Source organism: Dermacentor andersoni, chromosome 6 (genome assembly GCF_023375885.2).
Source record: "Dermacentor andersoni chromosome 6, qqDerAnde1_hic_scaffold, whole genome shotgun sequence".
NCBI classification, from domain to species: Eukaryota; Metazoa; Arthropoda; class Arachnida; order Ixodida; family Ixodidae; genus Dermacentor; species Dermacentor andersoni.
The window spans coordinates 175,800,940-175,823,690 of NC_092819.1; the positions used below are offsets into that span (position 1 = coordinate 175,800,940).

At 44.8% G+C, this 22,751-nt stretch overlaps 1 protein-coding gene and 1 long non-coding RNA gene across 3 annotated transcripts in view; one reads left to right on the forward strand and one right to left on the reverse strand.

Annotated features, from left to right (window-relative positions):
- The window catches only part of LOC126523947 (uncharacterized), a 30,107-nt gene extending 8,209 nt beyond the window's left edge, over window positions 1-21,898 (reverse strand). Inside the window, exons 1-4 of one of the 2 annotated variants that reach the window (XM_072288890.1) lie at window positions 21,790-21,898; window positions 15,830-15,966; window positions 11,430-11,480; window positions 10,216-10,443 (exon numbers count right to left, since the gene is read on the reverse strand). In XM_072288890.1, the coding sequence (XP_072144991.1) occupies window positions 10,431-10,443; window positions 11,430-11,480; window positions 15,830-15,966; window positions 21,790-21,825 (237 nt within the window). In that variant the 5' untranslated portion in view covers window positions 21,826-21,898 and the 3' untranslated portion in view covers window positions 10,216-10,430. Of the gene's footprint in view, window positions 1-10,215; window positions 10,444-11,429; window positions 11,481-15,829; window positions 15,967-21,789 lie in introns of those variants that run through there. The other variant, XM_072288889.1, reaches the window with a different exon arrangement.
- LOC140219036 (uncharacterized) lies at window positions 1,724-11,088 on the forward strand. The gene is made up of 2 exons (XR_011895331.1): window positions 1,724-3,416; window positions 10,043-11,088. It is a non-coding gene; the product is annotated as an uncharacterized lncRNA (long non-coding RNA).
- Window positions 21,899-22,751: the final 853 nt, after the last annotated feature.

Below are 22,751 nucleotides of genomic sequence, written 5' to 3' on the forward strand. Positions count from 1 at the left end.
AGCGCAAAGCCACCAGAAGGGATAGAAGAGAGAACGGAGCGCTGAACTTCCAACTGTTTATTTTCTTTTCAGAAAGCATCGCTATTTATACAGTCACACAATAGCCCACCAAACATGCTTAGAACGCCACGACAAAGCCACACAAAATTCAACGTGGTGATAGCCCGAGGTGTCTGACCTCCTTGTCAGTGAGAGCGATAGAGGGGTGCTGATGCAACCATCCTTTAAACATAGAATTTCTCCCGCTTTGATTATCTCACGTGTAACACGGTCTCCGTGTTTTGCAACGATAAAACATTTTTTTGAATTTCGGCCTACATCCACATGCGCAGTAGTGGGCAGAAAGCCATCCCTATTAGTTAGTTATGCCCCTCTTCACCAAATTCAAATGGGCTGAATGAAATTGGAGAAGACTTTTCTTAGCTCATGGACTGTAAGCCCAGCAAGTCCTACTATCAGTAAAGATGAACTGAAAGTCAAGAACCTGAAACGTATTGCACTTCAAAAGTCACTTCAAGAGGTCTCAAACACTCGCAAGAAATGTTAGACATCAGGACATTTTTCTAGAAAACTATTACTAGGGAAATCTAGAAACACTAAAAAATTGTTGACAAATCTAAAAGCTCGCTGAAAAACTGTTAGTTCCCTGAGGTGGTCATATATGTGCCTATCTAATTGTGCTAAATATAGGTTGCTAAAGACGGGAGCCAGACACAACCCTATGCAAATGCCTTTCTTCTGCAGATTCAGCCTATTGTTCCACTGTGCAAAGGTTGACGACATGTAAAAACACCATAATTCTAAATACCCTTCTACTGAAACAACCTGCTTCCTGTGAAAACCTTACAGCGCCATATTTGTCAATACAGTCCTCGGCACATTGGATAAGGTCATTGAGCAGGATAGAATAATATAATTCTTTGACCTTAGCTGAGAAGGCCTTGAAGCCCTTTTTGCCGTGAAACCTAACAAAATCAAGGATTCGTCAGAACCTTTTACAAGAAACTGGTCATCAATCTCTTTAACATTCAGCTTTGAAACCAGGTACAGGGCAGCTTGCTTCTGCCAGGTACCCCTTTCGGAAATTATGACCCGAAAAGGAACATCCTCCTTGTGCACTTACTAAAAATTACATCTCTGAACTTTTCCTTAGTTTATCGAGATTCAACTTTCTGTAAATTTCACTTGGTTTTGCTGCTACTTTCATAAGTGATACATCCTTGCGCTCATTGAACACTGCAGAAATTGCTTGACTGGCTTTTTCCAAGAAACAATTAAAGGAAAAAACTGCAAAACCACCCTCTTTGTCAGCTGGTATGACACACAATGAATTACTCTTCAGGTAAGACTACACATTTTACAGGTAACTTAGAAGGTTGGGGGCTTACATCATAACAGGGCATCTAAACCTTCCGAGTTCATCCTCACACCATCTTCTTGCGGGGCTCTTCTGGACACTTTACTTATGACGGACAGGGAAGTTCCGGTTTAGTCCAGCTGGTAGCTTGGGCAAATTTTGGACCGAGGCCAAGAACATTTGCACACACTGTTGGGAAGGATGAAACCTTCAGAAACGTAGACATCACTTGTTGCTTTCTGTCAATCCTTGTTCACGTGAGCCCGTAGTAGTCTTATTTGAGGTTGTCAAAGGAACTTGGTGACCTGATCAGCTAAGTGCAGGTGCCTCCACAGAAGATTCCTTGCAACGCACAGCTCGTACTGATCAAACATCTGCACGCTGAGATAATCTCTGTGGAGACACGCCTGCTGAAGTCGTTTAGCACATACAATCTTCAAAATTCTTTTTCCGTGACCGACATCCGAATGGTGCGAAACCAGTAAACAACGATTTTATATCTTGTGGAAGCTGCTTGTTATGAATACAGAACCTTAGGACACACGTGCTGCTGGCAGCCGTGGCAATGAGGGCAACAGTATGCCCAGAATCCCGAGGAACATATTGAAAAAAGCCTGTTGTACTAGAAATGAAATCGACAAGGGTGGCAATATGGGCTTGTTGGTCGGTCATCATGGAATGGTATCTGGGTAGTGCAGCAAAACACGGACACAATAAAAGAAAGCTAGAACTACCTGTGAGCACATATGTATGCACAAGTGCATGGTTGAATAAACTCACAGGTGTTTAATTTGTTTTCTTCTGTTGCTACTTTTTCTTGCATTTTGATTGCTACATATATTGTAATTCCCGCAAAAAGCATCAGCTGGTAGTCACCACTGTATTTTGCTATGCAATTTGTATTTTGTTATGCAATCTTAGCATCTCAGCGCGCGCCTGAAGGCGAAATTGTTGCCTAGGCAAACTATCGCCGAAGTGGAACGTTTCAGAATACGTCCCCAAGTATGTGCACAAATACTTCACTGAAAAACATTTCAGGCGTATCTTTGCTTTGTTTTTACTAAAATTTCGCAGCAACACAGCATTTCTTTACTCCAAGTTATTTATGAATCACTGGATGTCATTATCTACGTCATTCATACGTAATTTAGGCAGTGAAAACGGCACACCCACCTGCGAGCTTCTCCGATACCGACGTGTCTGTTATAAGGCGATGATATATATATTATTCTGGACAAATCGGGCGAAGCCAACATACTAAGCATATAATGAACGATGAGTACTAACAAATGGGATCTTGTTTTGAAATCCAACTAGAACTGAAGCAAAGGAAAACGCAGGTTAAGATTACGGTAGAGATTACGGTTACGGTAGTACTCATGTAGTGATTTCAATACCACTTTTCATCAGGCCTATAAGAAAGTGGCGGTCAGATGCAGCTGTATACCGATAAAGCATGTAGTTAAATTACAAATATTGCCCTTGCAACGCAGGTCGGCGCAAGCTGGCTGAGAGGGTTTGCTTACCTCCAGAGATGGCGCGTATACAAAGACACACACGCATCGATGCAGGACTTTCTAGAGGCTCCACAAATACTCACAGCATCTATTCAATGACACTGCGTTATGCATAACGGCACACGAAAGCTTCGAGACTCAGCTGCGTTAGTTACGCCAACTTCGAAAAGTAAACAGGAAGCTGCCATGGCACTTTTTGCAGGAAGCAGGTGGCGCTTCGTGCATCAGAAACCGAAACAGAAACTAGCAAAGCCAATCTTTTTTTTTTTTTTTTTGTAAGCGTTAATCTCGTTCTCAGCGCTCGGAAGTTATTCTATTAGTTTGTTGCAGGGCGTCCGTGTCATTGAAAGATTCAGTTCCAGTTTAAATGGTTTAAGTTCTTCAAACAGTTTGTATTTTTTGCACCGCCAGTACACAGAAGCGTTTTATAACGATCTTTATTGATAAATCGATATGTGGCCATTGTTTATTGCGTTCTGAAGAGCACTCGCTTCGTCTTTCCAACAAGACGCGTAGGTTCGGCGCTCCGATTTGCATTTAAGGTGAGCTTTTGATAGCCTCGCTTTATACAATTGCGCGCTGTAGATGCGTTGTGACGCCTTTCAGTAGTTTGCGACGACGCAGAGTATAACAGCGGAGTCCGGCTGTTTACCTTTAAGATGATAAATGAAGCAAAACCTCGGTAGTGCATCGTAAATTTTTTTTTAAACGCAATGCAGGCACCACTCGTACCGTTAAAGCATGACTGTTAAGAAGCATTTGCAGCAGCTCATTTGTCACTACGTTGGAGCGACAATATTGCTCATCTGCCGATTTACCTTTCTTTACTGCTCCGTATTTTTGTGTATCCGGATATTTTAATTTTATGCAAACCACCCCTTCCGGGTGAAAAAGAAAGGAATTTAAGGAAAGGAAGATGCAACAGTTGCAAGTAAGGTGAAACAGTTGTGTGAAATAAATAGTGCTTTACCAACATCTGTAGTGACCTGGTGATCGTGCGCCTTGGGCGAATTCATTTTGTCTAAAAATGTGTTCCGGCTACTTAAAAAGTAAGCGTGACGTTGTGGCATCAACTGCTATTTCTCTTGTTGAATGAATTTTTGACAATACGTCATTGTCATGGTGCCGAGGCAAAACACAACTGAAAGTCACCTTGCAACCAAAACGTTGCCTTTCAACATACGACAGGAACACATAAACAAAACATTAGTGTATGCTTCAGTATACCTTATTTTTACAGCTATTTTGAGCTATAAAGCATAGGTAGTTGTGAAAATGAGAGGCAGCTGTGATGGATATAGGAGAGCACAGTATGCTTGCAATACCTAGAAAATTTTTAAGGATGAAATTTCAGTACTTGAAAACAGTGCATAAAAGTAGAGCACTGCATGGACACTTTTCCCTGGCCTGACCCGAGCCAGTGCCATGCACTGGTCCACCCTTGTCTAGCTCGGCTAGGTTTGTCCAGTTAGCCCTTAAGCCTCAGTGTAGCATGATCCACCTCTCTGTTATGAAGATGCCAACTGCACACATATTTGCTAGATACAAATCTTGCTAAGCAGTTTTCCACTTGCGTTGCTGCCGACAAGTGGCAAAAAAAAATTATTTTTGGCACCAGTGAATAATTTGCCGCCTTGTATTACTTTAGCTGTGGTCATAGTAATGCAAGCACAAAAAAATTTAGAAAATTTCTCAGAGCAATGAAATTAACTGACATGGAAGGAAATAAATTATGCATATACATTCACCAATTATGTTGCACGTTAAGGTGTAGTCCAACCGACTAATGGTTTCCATTTAATTTCTTTATTCATTGTTCAAGCAAGTTGAATGAAGTTCTGTAAATCATTGCATAATTACATCAGCATGAATGAATTCTTGATTGAAAGCTTTCTTCAATAAATACTTGAAGGGGGCTGCTGCGAAATTTCTCATTGGTGAAGGGGATTTGGAAAACAGAAAAAAATGTAATGTCTCACCACAATGTCGATGGGATCGGTGGATGAACAGGCGACCAGAGTGAGGTGGCTCCGGTTTGAAGAGGGAAGGCAGGCGGCGGCAGATGGTGGTGGCGTTCTGACCAGGCAGCTGGGCGTAGAACTCGGGCCCATAGCCCGACTGCTCTCGTTCTGCCCACGGGCACAGAAACTCGCCGGTTTCGAGCAGCAGTTCACGATCGGGTAGAGTGGCAAAGCCCAGGAACGGGTTGGCAGGAGGTCCCGGTTGGGTGAAGTCCTGGTGGCTCGGGTCCGGAACCTGCCGGCCGGTCTTGAACTCCCGGTCCGGTGGCCGACCTTCTCTTGGCGTTGCTTCCTGGAACTCTCCCTTCTTCTGACAGCGCACCTCGCTTTTCTGCCGCTCTGGTCAATTTGTCCTTTCCTGATTGGCCCCTGGAAGCTCCGTGTTTTCTTCTGATTGGATGCCTTTTCCTTTTATTTTTTTCTTGTGCTACGTGCTCACGTGCTGGATGCTCTTCAACGTTGTCTTCCATCCAGTACAGAATTCGCCTCTGCGCGCACATTCTTTCTCGTCTGCTTCTTGTCTCTCTCCATCTGCCACACCGTGTCACGCACTACACACCACACTATATAGTACAGACATTCATATTATTACAATCTCATCGAGAGATGCTCAAAAGGCGAGCCGCCGCGAGGAAGAGATGAAGTGTGTCTGGGCTTATGGCGTGAGCGAGTGTCGGGCTGGCTTTCTGGCTCCAGTGTAAATAGCCTCTTTCATCTGTGTATTTCGTCTGTGTCTGTGCAACATTCTAGTGGAGGTTAGCGATCCCCGTCCTCGTCATGGCACTCCGAAGTGGTCGGTACATCGAGCTTGTCACCGTACCTTCCGGTGACGAGACCGCATCTGCAACGGCTTCAGCTTGTCCGACTGCTCTTATCGTCATGGTTGCCCAACATCGTGACCCTGGTCTCTTCTGTGGCCTGGAGGGACAGGACGTTGATGAATGGCTCAAGCTCTAGGAATGCGCCAGTGCTAATAACAGGTGGAATCCAACAATTATGCTTGCTAATGTAATCTTTTATCTCGGCGGCACCCCACGCGTGTGACTCCAAACGCATGACGAGATAACGAGCTGGGACAGTTTCAAAGTAAAGCTACGAGAGCTGTTCAGCGACCCCTTTGGGCGCAAGGTTGCCGCGAGAAAGGCTTTTGCGCCTCGTGTCCAGACATCTACAGAGCCATACGTTTGATACATCCTAGACGTCTTGGCTCTTCGCCACAAAGCCCACGATACTATGTCTGAAGCAGATAAGGTGGCTAAAAGGCATCGCCGACGACGCTTTCAATTTTCTTGTTTTTGGCAACGTCTTTCCTATCGGCGCCATGATAAATGAATGCCGTCGCCTTGAGCAAGCTAAGAGCCGCCGTATCACACAGCACATCACGCAGCTACCCAACACTGCTGCTACGTCGACATGTGAGGGTCGAGCACGTCAGACGACCACCTGTGATGACCTAACCCGTATTGTTTGCCGCCAGCTCGAGGCCACCTGTTGGCCAGCCTTCTCCGCGACACCTTCCAACCCGCCAGCAACCACAATTGCCAGGATTCAGGCCATCGTCAGGCAGGAATTTGAGAACATGGGTCTGAACTCTGTGTTCAACGACTCAACCCAGCATTCCCCCATTCTCTAGCGGCCCTCCTCGTCCCCGGCACTCCTTTTCTGCCACATATCGCAACCCGTCCAGATGGCGTACCCCTGATGACAAGCCGATCTGCTTCCACTGCTGTCGCATCGACCACATCGCTCGTCACTGCCGCAACCAATGGCCACCACCTCCTCGGACATACACCTCCGCTTATTCCTGCACCTTTGGACCTACTGTTCCCTATGCCACCCGCCTAGAACCCACTGCCGCTGATGCCCCACCTCCGAACCTTCGCTACAGCCACTCGCCCTCACCTCAACGCCATCAGTCTTGTTCGCCCCAGGCCCGTCGCTTCTCCTCGCCGCCTATCGCCTCCTGGATGCAGCCAAAAAACTAGGCACTACAGCTTCTGGAGGTGAAGCTGTGTTGTCGACCCTGCCCTCAAATTCTCTGCTCATGTTACCTATGAACCAAAACTTTCTTGACGTGGACGGGTATCCTGTGTTAGGTTCGACCAGCGGGGGCTGGCGATCTTCGAGGAAGGGACCGACGGAAAGGCACCACCAGGTCTGCTGTGACGACTCGCTTTGAAAGGACGACCAGACATCAGTCCCCAGCCCATCGGCGCCACCACGGCTGTGGCGGCGACTGGTTTTGTTAGGAGGACAATGCGCCGCGTCCCCAATGGAAGGACGCCGAGATGGCTAGACACAGTGGGCGGAGCAAGTATTGTTAGCGTGTACACCGTCAAGGTCTGCTTGGAGCAGGGGAGCTCCTGGAAGATATTTTGCGGTGCCGTCTCATGCAGCTTAAAACCCGTCTCACGCGTCAGTCAATAGACAGATGCGGCGGCCCCTGACTGCAGGGTCAACTCTGGGATAAAGAGGCGCCTGCTCGGGTCAAGCACAGTGTCTGCGAAAACCCTCTCACCTTGGTGTGGTCAGTGCAACCTGTGCAGAAGTGAGTGCGTAAACCCTCCCCCTCAAAGGAGGGTTGGTTACGATGACTTTGGACGCTCCGAATTGGTCGGCGAACTGCCGTTTTCCCTCACCTAGGGATTTCGGGAGGACAGTGTATTTAAGGAGCCGTTGGCGGCTCCTCAGGGTGCATTCCTTTTTCAGTCATGTTAGACTGATGAACTGTAACATTCTCATGCAGATACTGCAAATAAATCCCAGATTCCTCGTTCTTGATGAGAACAAGTCTCTCCCTTCAACAACGTCCTCAGCGTGGATAAGTTCGATGACCGCATGGGCCAGCTACCATCTATTTCATGCCCGACTCCAACCATTACACCTGTCACTGCACTCATCGATGCAGGAGCACATCTTTCTATTATGAGTGCTGCCTTCCGACGACGACTGAAAAAGCACTTCACCCCAGCGTCGGCACGCGTTGGTCGCGTTGCGGATGGCGGTACTGTGCCTATCATCAGCATATGTACGGCATGTGTGATCATCGCCGGCTGCCACACTCCTGTCCTCTTCACCGTGGTTGCTCATTGCCCCATGACCTAATTCTCAGACTCGATTTTCTCTCTGCGCATTCTGCTCTTATTGACTGCTCTGCCAGTACCCTTTGCCTTGAGTTGCCTATTCTCGTAGAACCTTCTAACGCACCCCAGTGCCGCTTACGCCCCACCTGCTTTATTTGCCTGCCACCGAAGTCAATAGCCTATATTGAACTGTTGTGTTGCCCACCTGTTCCTGATGGTGAGTACCTCATCACTCCGCTGCCCAACATTCCACTACAGTATGACATCACCATGCCTCACAGCATTCTGACTGTTACTGCTAACCGTACTCGCATGCCTATCTTTAACTTTGGATTGAGAAAGCAAATCCTACTGCAAGGTATTTGCCTTGTCAACGTTGATTGTCTCGGCGACCATCACGTAGCAGCTTTATCAACCGATGGTTCTTCTGAGCTTAGCAGGCCCCTCGCACCAGCCTCGGGCACCGATGCCAACATAAAGAAAATGGTTGCGGTGGACCTATTCTCTGCGCAGGCTGACAACCTTTGCCAAGTATTATCGTCCTACCGAGATATTTTTTACTTCAAACGATCGCCCTTTAGGCCAGACGCTCGCGGTCCAGCATCGGATTTCTACTGGCGATGCTACGCCTATTCACCGATGACCGTATCAAATGTCTGCATCGAAACACCGAGTAATTCTAAGTGAAGTGAACAAAATGCTAGATAAAAACATCATTAAGCTTTCTTCGAGTCCCTGGCCGTCGCCTGTGGTTTTGGTTAAGAAGGACGGCACGTGGAGCTTCTGTGTGGACTACCGTCATCTGAACAAAATTACTAAGAAGGACGTCTACCCGCTCCCAAATATAGACGATGCCCTTCACTGCCTCCACGGTTCCAGCTATTTCTCTTCTGTTGATCTTCGTTCTGGATACTGGCAGATTGCTGTTGGCGATATGGACAGAAAAAATATGCTCATTCAGCTTAGTAAGTTTAAAAAAGTACGGTACGCTGTTCACTCCATAGAGAAATGTTTTGCGTTCCTGGTTCATTGGCCTTGAGACGAAATTGCCCTCGCTGTACAGAACTATGACAAGGTTGAACTTCAAAAGTTCCTCCCATGAGAATGCAAAGAAGCTCTCCAGTAGGACGGGTGCACTTGTCCAATGTGGCTATCACTAATATTACCCACAGTCAAGATTCTATGGCACATATGTTTCTTTGATTAACAAGGCCAACGTAAAAGCAAGATGTGTGTTTTTACACCATAGATCAGCAGCACATAAGCTCCACCTTAAATGTGATTGTTCACCTAAATCTGCCTGCATTTGGAAAGTTAGTGCAAACCTTAAAATTAAATTAGATTGTGGGGTTTTACGTGCCAAAACCACTTTCTGATTATGAAGCATGCCGTAGTGGAGCACTTTCGAAATTTCGACCACCTGGGGTTCTTTAACGTGCACCTAAATCTGAGTACACGGGTGTTCTCGCATTTCGCCCCCATCGAAATGCGGCCGCCGTGGCCGGGATTCGATCCCACTACCTCGTGCTCAGCAGCTTAACACTATAGCCACTGAGCAACCACGGCGGGTAGTGCGAACCTTCTGTGCTGTTGGCACCCAATTTCAAAGTGTTTGCCCAGCCCTGTGCACTGTAACTTGATGGTTCCAAATTGCTGGTTTTTAGGCTCCTGCCCAACTGGTTTGTTGAAATAGATGTTAAAACGAATGACAGCTACAATTGCCTGGACACTTATAAGATTCCACTGTAATTTCAGTGGTGTTCACGGCAACAACAGATTTGGTGAAGTGAGGGACAGTGAGGAGTGTTAAAGAGGACTGTGAAATCCATCAAACAGTTACGTTGAGCTAACAATGTCGACTGATTGTATAAGGCGAGCAAGCTGCCAAGAATTGCTAAGCTTGATGTGCAGACCTCATTTCTTAGGCAAATAAATTGTGCAATGTCTTATTATTGATGACTGCTCTGCCAGTCTGCCTGAGTTGTCATTTTTTTGTATTTATCATAAACCAGGCACTTTCATGTTTTTGTAGTTGAGTGACACAGAGTCATTTGTTTCTTACAGCTGTCATCTTCTCGGAAGCAGGCGCTCATGCTTGGAGACCTGCAGAGCACGAACTGCAGCATGTATGCCGAAATAAACAGCTATTGCCTATTTAAAATAGAACCGATGTAAGGCAAGGCCCCTTTTTTGCTGTACTGTGCTTGCGAATTGCAAAGCAATGATAAGACACAATGTAGAAAGAAACATTTTCTTTTATTTGGCGGACATTAGAGTGGCATCAAAAAAAAAAACTATTGAGCAGCCCCAAGTCAGTCACTACACTAAGTAGCTCCACTGCAATTCACATGACCTAGGAATCCCAGCCATACAACCAAATGATTATTCGTATAAGTGACGATCAAGATCATTCTTCACTTGAATGCCACGGAGCGCTGTTCAGTAACAGCAGTCAGTTTGTGTCCCTGCAAGCAGGAATATTAATTCGTGTTTTGGTTATTGGTGACATAACGAAATTTATAGTTTTCTGGCCCATCAGATGTCTGAATCAGAAATAACTTCTCCAAAGATGTACACCTTCTCACCGGTACATGCAGGATGATTTGCGGTGGCCAGAGACTTTTGAGCGGGACTTCGGTATCAATGGAGGTATAATGTGTGTGCATGCTTCAGTACAAGGGAGATTGGAGGCAGCATCAAGGCAACCTATAGGCACTGTGTGAAAAATCTTGAAAGCTATGCTATTTGCTAATGCTCTTCTGCCCTCTGCACTTGATAGAATACTTTCCAGGTTTAATTTCAATCAGAAAAGAAAATTAGCATTTTCTGATGCTACCTTGACATGCAAACAAGTTTTTGTCATGTAGGAGGAGGAGGGGGGGGAGGGTTAGGTTAAACTACAACACAATTTATCTATAAGTTTTTCAGCGTCCTATTTCATGTGTGGTACACTTTCTTTAATTTGGCTTGCTGACCTGGCAGTCGCATAGTCTTGGGCCAGGGATGACTGGATGGGAGAAGACAATGAGGGATACTGTTCATTGTTTAATATGCGCTTGTGTACTATAATATGTAAAAATAAAGAAACGAGTGATATTTTTATGCTTCAAGCATTTTGCAGAGCGAAGTAAAGTTATAACGAATTTTCTTTTTCTCTCTAAGAGATGAGAGAAGATGGTGTTGCTTGCTCATGATGTTGCTGGCATACCCTAGTACCTAGCTCATAACTTTTTAGTGCAGTGAAGATCACCAGGTAGAAACCACATCAATTTGTAAGAGTTATGAATCTTCAGCATGAAAGTAAATTAGTGTTTTATTTTATTGGATACGTTCCCCTTTTAGAAAGTTCTGTGAACAAGATGAAAATTTGCAAAAGGAACAAATAAGAATTTGGAACAAGCATGCTATCAACACAACTAATGCAGAAGCAGAATTTAGTCACACTACATACCAATAAGGACAGTGTAGGTGTGAGAACGTTGCTGATACTTTCCTTTTCCACCTATGACAAAGCAAAAAGTATACTTCAGTAATTCAGATGAGAACACAATTCTTGTTACACCAGGTGTGGCGAGCCCGGGAGACAGCAAGAGCCACAGTAGTCCTGGACTAAGGGCGCCTCCCACACAAGCAGAAAGACACCCGCTTTTCCTTTCTTTTTTTAATAAATGTTTTTCCTTCTCCTTCTTATAATGTTCTTTAATACAATGGTTTACCTGACTTGGAGGCAGTTTTATCTCTGGAGCTCCTATCTGAATACATGGGAAAAGAGAAATAATTTTTCTCTGAAGCCAGCAACGGAATTCGATGAGGTTGGTTACATGTAAAAAAAAAAAAGCTGTAATGTAGCGACTGTTCTAGGGGGCAATTTTTTGTGGCAGGAAATTTTGAAAATTGTGAAATTAAAAAGACTTCCGTATGAAGTTTACAACTTGATACAAAAGCTATAAAATTGTAAACTTCGTGCTTATATTTTTTAAGCTTACTGACTCTCAGCAATTTTTCCTAAATATTCAAGGTCCTAAATCAAAATTATGCAGCCTAGAATGACTAAATTTTATCTTTTTCTCTCAAATGCAACAAATTTCATTGAAATTATTCCAGTAGTTGTCTCAAAAGCATTTCTGCATTTTACATGTATTTGAATAAAGAGATTAGAGTTGGCACTGAACTAAAGCATCCTCCTCAAGGTATGCACATCATTTCTGGCCGTAAGGCCAGTTATCAGTCGACACTCTACACTATAAAAGAGAATTGCCTTTTTTTACACTTTTCCAGCAATTCCAACTTAGTAGCATGCTTAACTGAATGCAGCTAGGAAGAAGGAAATTTGACAACTTTTAGTTTATGTGCAGAATTAATGCATTTCTATGTCACTGAATTTTGGCCTTTATGAGCATTCATATCCTTGAATTTTCTTTCAATGTTGAATCGAACATTTTGTGCAATACCTGAAGCAGCCATCAGGCCACTAAGCAACGTAAGGGCAAATAAGAACTTCATGTGGAAGCACTTAAAAGGGCTGTTCAATTCACCTGCACAACTGTGAACCAGTTAACGGAGGTTCACGAGAAGTTCAGAAATTGTGCAGCTTGTTTCTGCGGTGCAGGCACAGCGCAACACTCGAAACGAATGCCAAGGTGCAGATGCGGTGCAGGCGTTATGTTATGCCTGATTAATGTGCACAGAGTGCGTACATTTGAAAGATCGTGAACTACAAGTATTATCAGCTTGTGGGCCTAACTACAAACCACACCTGTACACACATCAGGCGTGCGTAAGCGGGCTTTTAATGGTGCTTGCGCCCATGTGCTGGACTGTCTGCTGCACTGCTGCGTCGCACCTGTACGCCTGCACCAAGTCAGCACCGACAGCGGAGTAGGTGCAGCAAAATGAACCAGCCCTGCACCTTTTGAAATGGAGTGGTTCAGCAGGCGCCATTGCTGCACCACTGGAACGAATGGCAGGGTGCAACACCTCGTGAACTGGTTCAGGCGGTGCAGGCGAATCAAACGCACCAAAAGTAAAGCACATTCAGGGGCGCTATAACATAAAATGATTTCAAACTGTTTTCATTCCAATCTCCTGACATCAAATTAACGTAACCACCGGCGCAAGCATCGGGCAGTGACCTGCAGCGTGGTCTGAACAACCCAATCAAACACTCTCCTCGTTTATAGGAGGTCACCTTTGTTCACTTTCAAAACCAATAACATTGCCTACACTCAGTGGTTTTTCTTATCTAATTGGCTGACAAGAGGCGAGGAGTACGGTCTAGTGGAGGGGGTTTCGATGGGGCCGAGCCAGCACAGTGAAAACAGATAACCGCATGAAGAGGGTGGTGCTGGCTTCTCCGATTGGTCTGCTTCACCTTACTTAGCTTGCGGTGGCTGGCTGAAAATCGCGGCGGCTTGCAACAGAAGGATAAGAATGCCGCTAAAATGGATCCTCAGCAAGAAAGAGTTGGCAGAGTGATGCTGTATACATGCCGCAAGGGCTCGATAACGTTTTACTGCCATGCAAAAAGGTTTATCATGTGCAAATAAATACATGCTGACCGGCAGGTGCGAGTAGCGAGGGCCTGAGCGATCGGCGGGCAGCCATCTTCTATTCCTTTCAGAACGGGGCAGTCTCTGGCTATGCAGAAAAATTTTCAGTTTTGTTCGGCATGTTAATGCTTTTTTTTTTCGCGTACACGTCACTTTGATGCAGTGAGTTTTTGCGGTTTTGTGAGGTCGCGTGACAGCCAGGCGAGGTGGGTATTGCCCAAAAACGTTGAACCAATAGCAGAGGGCTAATGGTGAAAAGGCGTTGAATCAGGAATAATTGTTTTTCTTTTGTGCGGTTTAATCATTCATAATCATTGTGTACATGTATATCAGATGGAGAGCCATCACCGTTTTCGTGACGTCGCATGACAGATGGGTGAAGTTTGGAGTGGCCTGAAAGAGTTTAGACCAATCGTGGTGGGCTGATTGCAGAATTGGAATAGAAAAGTTTGGAATCATTTTATGTCATAGCACCCCAGGATTCTACAGGGGGCCATAGAATGTAGACTTCCATGCAAAGATGGCCAACCTCACAAGGTTCACACGGCTGACGTAATGAAGTCAACCTAAGCTGATCTCAACCTCCCAAAGTGATGCGACATTGGTTGGCTGTTAAAATTTTTTAGCTATGGCAATGGCAACCTCATGGACAAATTTGAAGTTGAGTGAGGTCGAATGCTCGGTGAGGTTATATTTCACAGCAGCTGATGTGCACATTTCCACCTCATGAATAAATATGTGGAAAGTTTTATGACTTTACTGACATGAAGGAGTAATTATTTAATACAATAGCCCCAGGCAGGAATCTGGAAGTGGGCTTCACCCCAAGCCACCTGAGGCTTTGTTTTCAATTTGCATAGACAGCTCTCATCACATATGAACCATAGGTGTACATTTCTTTTGCTGTACTTCAGATGTGTGACACCACCGCAGTTGGATATCTTGCATCGGCCTGCATCCTCTGACCTTACTTTTAAAAGACAGTGAGTCACATGCCAAACTTCTTCCTCGTCAAGTATTCCTGCTCTAAACTAACAAATGACAGTTGCTGCCTCTCATTCAGTGTTGGCCAAAGACACCTAGCCAGAATCTTGGTACTGAATAATGAAACTACGCAAGACATTCTTTTTCTGGTATGGTGCCTGTAGGCAACAATCGTCAATAAAGGGTTAATGAGAAATAAATTAAAAACTGAAATACAGTAGAACCTCGTTGATACGATCTTCACAGGAACTGGAAAATAAAGTGTATCAGGAAAATCGTATTATCCAACATATTATCCAACCAAATTGGATTTTCCGGAAAAGAAAAAAAAAACTTTCGAAAAACGTATTAAGCAGAATCGTATCGAGGTTCCACTGTATAAAAAGAAACGACACTGAAGCTTGTCACAATTTTTTCTAGAGTTTAGAAGTCTAGGACCTTGATTTAACGCAAGAAATGAATAGTAAAAAATATCATGTAAGTACCGCTTTAAAGTTCAACATCTTGATACGTATTTCTGCACATTGGGACGTAATATTTACCGAAGCCATAAGACTCTTAACAAAGCATGTTTCACAGTCTTGCAGGCAAACCAAACATTTACAGTGGTGCACCTTCAAATGGTGCAGTCAATTCTATGGACCTAATGCTTGCATCTTGCACACCTGCTCAAGCCAGAGGCAGGAAACTAGGACAACCTCCAAAACACTTCAATTTTCTCTTTCTGAAAGAGAGAAGTGCGTTTTATCCAGCAATTCTTGACATAGCCAGACTGGTCTAAAGGTAAATTGACAACTATGTTCCTCACGAAGGCCTGATTCACACAGGTGTTATCGGCCCCATCACGGTACACGCGTCTGTCAGGACAGAGCATTTCCTTGCCGATTTCTCCGCAGAAACAAGACGCTATCGACATTTGCTGATGCTCTAAACATCATCAGTATCCTATGTTAGAGGAGAAAATGGTGTGAAAACCCTCTATTTTCACAGATACAGGTTCCGTAACATTTGGTGCCGAGACATGACAGGATGGTTCAAATGTGTGAACCAGAATTAACTTACAATGGCACTTGAACATAACATAAGTTAGAGAAACATTGCTGCAAACAGATGGCAACACAGGTGAAAAGTTTTAGATAATGATGCCAAAGGACAGACACCATTGCTTGCAATGCTTCAGTAGAAGCACAAGGTGAGATTTTCAAGATCATAAGCTGGAATCTAAACCACGCAAGGCAAGCAAAGCCCACCTGCCAACTGTGTTCACAGCAGCCTACACATATTGTCAACCCACGTGACGTTTCTGTGGCCAACATACCATGGCAGTTGTGCCAGGATGACTGTGGACGCAGATGGCAACGTGCCCAAAGCATTCTCGCCTTGAGCTAGCATTGCAGATGCAGCCAAGGAGCGCCTGCTGCATAAATCAGTCTTGTGTCTGGAAGCGTCCACAACCTCCATGAAAGTGTTACAGAGGAAAAGAGATGCACCAAATATCTTTACTGAATATTCACAAAAGCTGTAGCAGCTGACAAGATAGTAGTTATCCCGCAAAATCCAAAAGTGTTCCCTTTTTCATCAGCCTTTTAAAATATGCTCTCTAGATCACTAGACTATCTAAAGCAGGAACAATCGATCGATCCTCTTCAAAAAAAGACAATACAGCACTGACATGGATACTCACATGAATCAGCCCACTTCATGTGTCGACCATTCGAATCTGTTTTAAACACAGGCCTATTTCCAAAGCTCCAACTGCAGTGCACTTGCTTTTATGAGATATGTAAATTAATTTGGGCTAGTTGATGGGTCTTAAACGAATGCACAGTGCAAAACAAAATATATATGGAAGTGACAATGTGGACAGAACAGTCTTCCAACTGTTTCTTTTAGATCATAACCTCCCTATATCGAAGCAACATATAGGGAACTGACAGTTAAAGTGAAAAAAGTGCCAGTCCTGATTACACTCCCTTAGGCATTCACATATTCTTCAATGATATCCCATTCATGCACTGCGTGCACAAGAGACAATTTAAATATGACAAGCCTTTGGTGTAACTTAGAATGATCAGGGGTTCCCTGCAGTGCGATTAGGTGACAAGTTTGGTTCAGTACATATTGATTGATTTCATTGCATGGTATTTATATAATTGGTATTTTTACAAAATATTTCGCCTACTGCCTAATGTGAAATTTGAGTGCAGCTCTATACATGTTTCCATTTCGCAATATATTGGCTAGCATGGACAATCTGTCTCGTGTGGCAGTTTCGCAAACAAAGCGAAGTGTGGCACGACTGCGTTGCTAATTGGAAGACCACGAGAGCAGCACATGGGTGATGCGTGGGCGCAATTCACAGCAGCAGCCGCAGACAGACCTCTGCTCATGGAGCGCTTTGTTTCCATACAGATGATGCGCACTAGTGTGGTATAAAGGCATCCAAGATTTTCCTTCCTAGGAAACATCTAATGAAGCAATAGCTCCTAAGAAGGCCACTATCCAAAATAATCAAGAAAGGAATAGAGAAAAAATTGGAGGCTTATCAAGATTAAGCCCAGTCGATGCGAAGCATCCACTGGGCTTAACCTTAGCGTATCCTTAGCGTTTGGAGGCATCTTGACCGCATACACGCCCGGCGCAAAGACGCTGGCGCGGTTGCGGGCACAGAGACTGACGCGACGGCGGGCGCGCGCCGCTTCATCCCTGGCGTGACGTCACATATCACGTGATGCAGCGATGGTGGCGGCGCCGCCGCATCGCGCGCGACGGCGCGATATGAGGCCCCATCTGCAGCCGGTGTGACGTCATCACGTGACGTCACATCATGTGATCTCACTTCAGGGTCAATGGTGGCCACCGCCGGGAGGCGACCGACGGCGCGATATGAGGCCCCATCTGCAGCCGGTGTGACGTCATGTCACGTGACCTACTTGAAGGTCACTTGAAGGTCAATGGTGGCCACCTCCGGGAGGCGACCGACGGCGCGATATGAGGCCCCATCTGCAGCCTGTGTGACCTCATCAGGTGACGTCATGTCACGTGACCCCACTTCAGGGTCAATGGTGGGCACCGCCGGGCGTCGCTCGAAGGCCCGAAACCTACGTTAATATGCTTCGCATAAAATGTCACAGAAAATCACATCAAACTAGGTCCGAGCATCAAGAATTGACCAACATTCTAGGCCTTGCCCTTGGAAAAAGTCTTGCAGCAAGGTTAATGAGCACAAATGATATGCAGGTATTCTATGGAGTGATGTCAAGGCTCAAACACTGAGCTCTGCTCTTCTGCAGGACCTTGGTGATGCACATTTTAAATGCCATTCTTCTGGCTACTATGGTTTCCAGGAAAATTGGTCATCCTTAAGAGGACAGGACACCACCATAGTACTTTTTCAGGCATATTACTTGCGCTAGCAGACAAAACAATTAAGGTCTAGTGACAATGAACATTTGCGGCAGGACACAATAGCAATGACAGTATTTGGCAGGATGTTTAGACAACAGACTAAAAAGAGTGGACTGGAGGTGAAAGCAGTTCTTTTGGTGAAGTATTTAGCTCGGCTTTAAACAGTGCATTGCTTGCATACAGGGTAACGTACTTCTCATGTTCAAGTTTGTAACAGTGTACTTATGATGGAAAATTCTGATCAATACCACACAGTGGCATGGTGAGGCAAGTGGACAACACAGTGGTTTTAAAGCATTGTTTCGGGCTGAGTACTAAGTAGCAAGTTCGGTATTCCCGCACAGCAGCCAGGTTAATGAGATCAAAAATGGGAATAAAATGTCAAACCAAGTGACAAAGCATGAAGCAAGACCTATAAAGTTTCAAAATTCTTTGAGTCATGTGTGCACCTTGTTGGCAAATGTGTGAACTTTCGACGCAGAAAAAATGTTGTCATTGGAAACAACTTGTCAAAGATAATCACTTGTTTATCAACAAAGCGAGATTTTATCACACAAGAGTTCAAAAAAGTCTGCTTAAAAAATGAGAAACACCAGTAATTTTGACCTTCTCTTACGTTGAACACCCTGTGATTAAACTGTCTATGGCATCTCTAGCATGTCATGCGGACCAACACCTAGGCAAGAGACAATACCAGCAACTGCTGCAGAATAGGCGAAAGCAGAGAAAACAGTAATGGAAGAAACAGGCTGTAGCATTACAAAAAGAAAATGCACAAGTTTGATGACAATTAAATGATCAAAAAAATACAATTCAGAGCCCTTCCATTATGTGAAAATGGAAGACCAGCTGAAGCTGTACTTGTTGACAAGTATATTGAGTTATATATGGTTAATTGCTATATTGATTAAATAAAGAAACATACACACAACTTCGTTATCTTTGATTTTCTATTTACTTTGTCACCATGGTAACCATTGCTTTGTAGTCACTGTGATATACTGTAATTGGTCGCCGATGCTTTCGTGCCCACTCCCGCTTCTGTTTGCAAAGGTGATCCTCACGGGCACGCTGTTCTTCATCGGTCACAGAGCAGCTATCCGACATTACGGATCTGCAGACAAGACGGGTCTGGCTATAGCAGCTGCCCATTGCCTTCACGCTGTTGCTCACACCGGTGCTCTTAACATGCACATTGTTCTTCTTCAGTACAGACTAGATGCGTCCTGGACATAGCAGGACCAAAGTAAAACTGCTGATAACGTCGCTAGAGCGATGTCAACTTCACAAGAAAACGAGGCACAGACATTGGTGGGTACACAATGACGTTTTATTATTCTGCCATCCACTCCGGAGCCACTGAGCACTGCTGGCGCACAGCAGGCTACTGTGGATTCAATTTTGTAGACGCAACTTTTTTCTACACACCCTGTCGATGTATGCACTATTAGTCATGGTCAGAACCTAGCCATATACAGCTTCGCTGTAAAAATAGCAGGGGAAACGGAAGCAGACACGTTCAATGCATCACAAAGGAATGCAACAGGCGAAAAGATGTGGTTTCTGCAGCACAAGGAGATAGCTAAATCACTTCGCAGTTGTTCTAGCCTTGTGAACTGGAACAACTGGCTTTCCTGTCCAGGAAGCATGGGCAACGACACTGCACACATGTAGGTAATATGAAGCTTTGATGCAGACATAGTAACATGTGGTGAGGAATTAAGTGTAATCTTTGTTTCCACTTCTGCATGAATCTTGTGGAAGTGCTGGAGGGTCAAGGTTTTATACAGCTATTAATTTATGTATGTGGTCTAATAAACCATTGCAAAGTGAATGTGTGGCATCAGCAACAGATAGCCAGGCACTATCACAAAAAGGAGCAAAATAATGCTAGGTTGTCGAAAGTTGCAGGTTCTGGAGGAGAAAGAGAAAAGGACAAGACTGCATCGATCAATTGGACATGACTGAAGGCATGCACGGTATGTCGAGCAAGAAGCGGACAGAAAGAGTACAAGGAAACGCATGAAGGAGAACAGTCTGACAGGATGTGAAGGCAGGAGCATCACATAAAAAAAATTTTGAAGAAAGTAGCAAATGAATGGGGAGATCAGATGTCAAGGAGCAAGCATTTTCCGCTACAAATGTTATTCCTGTTGTGCCTTAGCCCTGGTGCTGTAAATGGAAGGTGGAAGAAATAAGTACAAGTTCAGAAAGCATTGTGGCAAGAGTGAGCGGCATTAGATCGGTGCCTCATCAAAATGATAGAACTTGCAGTGCTCATCTGCACTCAACAAAGTGTGGTAACCTGTGCTGCTGGAAGTGTGTGTACTATATCGAGATTAAATGTACAATCAGCCAGCTTTTCCAGATTCAGAAAAGACTTAAGACCAGAGGAAAATTTCAAAAATTACAAGACGGCAACCTGATCTGATAAATCATATTTTGGATGTTTCCAGTAGAAGCACTTGCACCAACGGAAACTAAGCTGCATTAAAGGTTAGACTTCAGAAAGTGAATCAACACTACACCAACGATAAATGCAATTCCACTACATGAATGACTTGCCTTGTATGAAAACATTCTTTCACCTTTTGCTCTCCTGTTCGCCACGTAAGCATTGCGGATTAAGACGAAGTCCCACTCTTTGGTGCAATGTGTTTATCACTGGCTGACCACAAATTAATCGCTGTCAATGTCGTGTAATGAGCATTAAAAAGTTCTCTTCAGCGCCTACTTTGTGACTAATGAGCCGGCTGTGCTTACATAGAAGCGGATCCACCTCCAGAGGGTCACCACTGAATTGCAGCTTTTTTTTTTTTTTTTTTACATGAGCGTGGAGGCCTGCATTAATAGTGTTTTTTCACTGACTGCACATATGTTACCAGGCTTTTTATTAATATTCTAAGTCACCCACACAGGCGTACGTTATCCTCTTCATTTAGTAAAGAGGGGTAAACATCGACAAAATGATGCAGCTCAAATAGCTTGAACGTGTATGCGTTTTCTATCCGCAGTGACGGACAAGATGGCTCAAGCGTTGCATAATGCCGTTTGCCTAAAGCCAGCTTCGCCGCAGGGCACCAGTGTCGCGCAAAGAAGCATACGCATTGTATTGCGGCGAAGTGAACCAAGAGTGGAAAGCGGCCAGTCAGAGGATACGTGCGCACCTTCCGCCACGTCTCCTGTCGCAGTACAAGTACGGAGACGCCGAACAAGTGTACTGGCAGGCCTTCAGAGCTATTTCGCACGTGGTTGTAGCGATCTGAGCCCTTGTTTCGCCCACATAGAGCGCCCCGTATACGAGCTAGACATCGTAACAGCCGGGATTATTAATTACCCTTGCGCACAAGCACCTCAGAAACGCTACGAATCTGCACCACGTAACCAATATCATTGTTACTGTACAGCTTTCACAACGGTCTACTGCTATGAAATTGCATGACGGCCACTTTTCTTTAGCATAAATTTGTTGCGTGTTCATCCGCAGGGCGTAATGTTTTGCCAGTGTGGCTGTACAGCTCTCACAACGATCTGCGGGTAAGATTGCATAGCGACGGAAGTTTTAGTACTTACACATACAGAGTACAAAATTTCCATTCCCGCGAAACTCCTGATGCGTTGTATGCTCAGTTACATTAAGAACTAATGCATCGGCACGGCAGTTGAATTCGTAAACTGTTTCCGTTCCCGCGATTCCCCTGAAGTGTGTGGTATGCTGACCTTGATCAACGACACTAATGAACAATGCATCGGCACGACGTAATACTTTGCCACTAAAGTCATCCGAGAAGACACCTCACTTCCAAACGTATCCCCTGAGACTACAAAATTTAATATGCTGCCGTCGCAACAAAATAGCAACAAACTCACCTCGGACGCGGCTTTTTCGTCTTGCCAACCACGCATCCTGTCGATTCTGTGCTGCAAGCTCGGCTAGGGACAAACGGAGCTAACAGCTTTCTTCCCCGTAGTACCTAGGCGAAGGGAAATTTTGAGCACTAAAAGTCCCCACATTTCTCTCTCGCAACTGCTGCTCCTCGCGCGTGCGCAGAAAGAGCGGTGAAATCCAATTTCGATGTGCTCGTGTGCAAAACCCCGTTTCCGATGGATGGATGGATGATTGAGGCTCAACCCTTTGAATCGGGCGACGGCGGCGCGCGCCACCTAGCCTTTAATGGTTCTATATGCATGCATACCTATGTATTTACTCCTTTACTTTTGCGTTGATATTATCCACCAATCAGATAGTCTCCGTTTAGTTATTTCTACCTGTTCAAAGTCTATTCTACTTTCGCTGTTTTTAAAACCCAAAGCTTTGAATAGTTCCCCGTTAGATTCAACTGCAGGGTGAAGTTGTTTACAAGCAAGTATCAGGTGTTCAGCCGTTTCCTCCTCCTCTCCACGCGCCTCGCACACCAAATCTATCTCCTGGTATCTGGCTCGGTACGTTTTAGTCCGCAGTACACCTGTCCTGGCTTCAAACAACAATGAGCTTCCCTTAGAGTTATCGTAAATATTTTCTTTGGCTATTTCTTGCTTAAACGTCCTGTATGTCTCCAATGCTGATTTGTTTTGCATCTCTGTACTCCACATACCCCTCTCTGTCTCCTTAACCTTTTTCTTGACAGATGATTCTTTACTTGTCCCCCCGCTACTGCCGAAGTATTTGCTTGTCAATTTTCTAGTTCGCTTCCTCCACCTCGTGTCAACATTCTTCGTGTATAAGTAACTGAAAACCTTCCTAGCCCACCGAATTTCCCCCAATTTTTCTCAATCGCTCCTCAAATGCTATCTTGCTACTAGCCTCTCTGCCCTCGAAAGAAGACCATCCC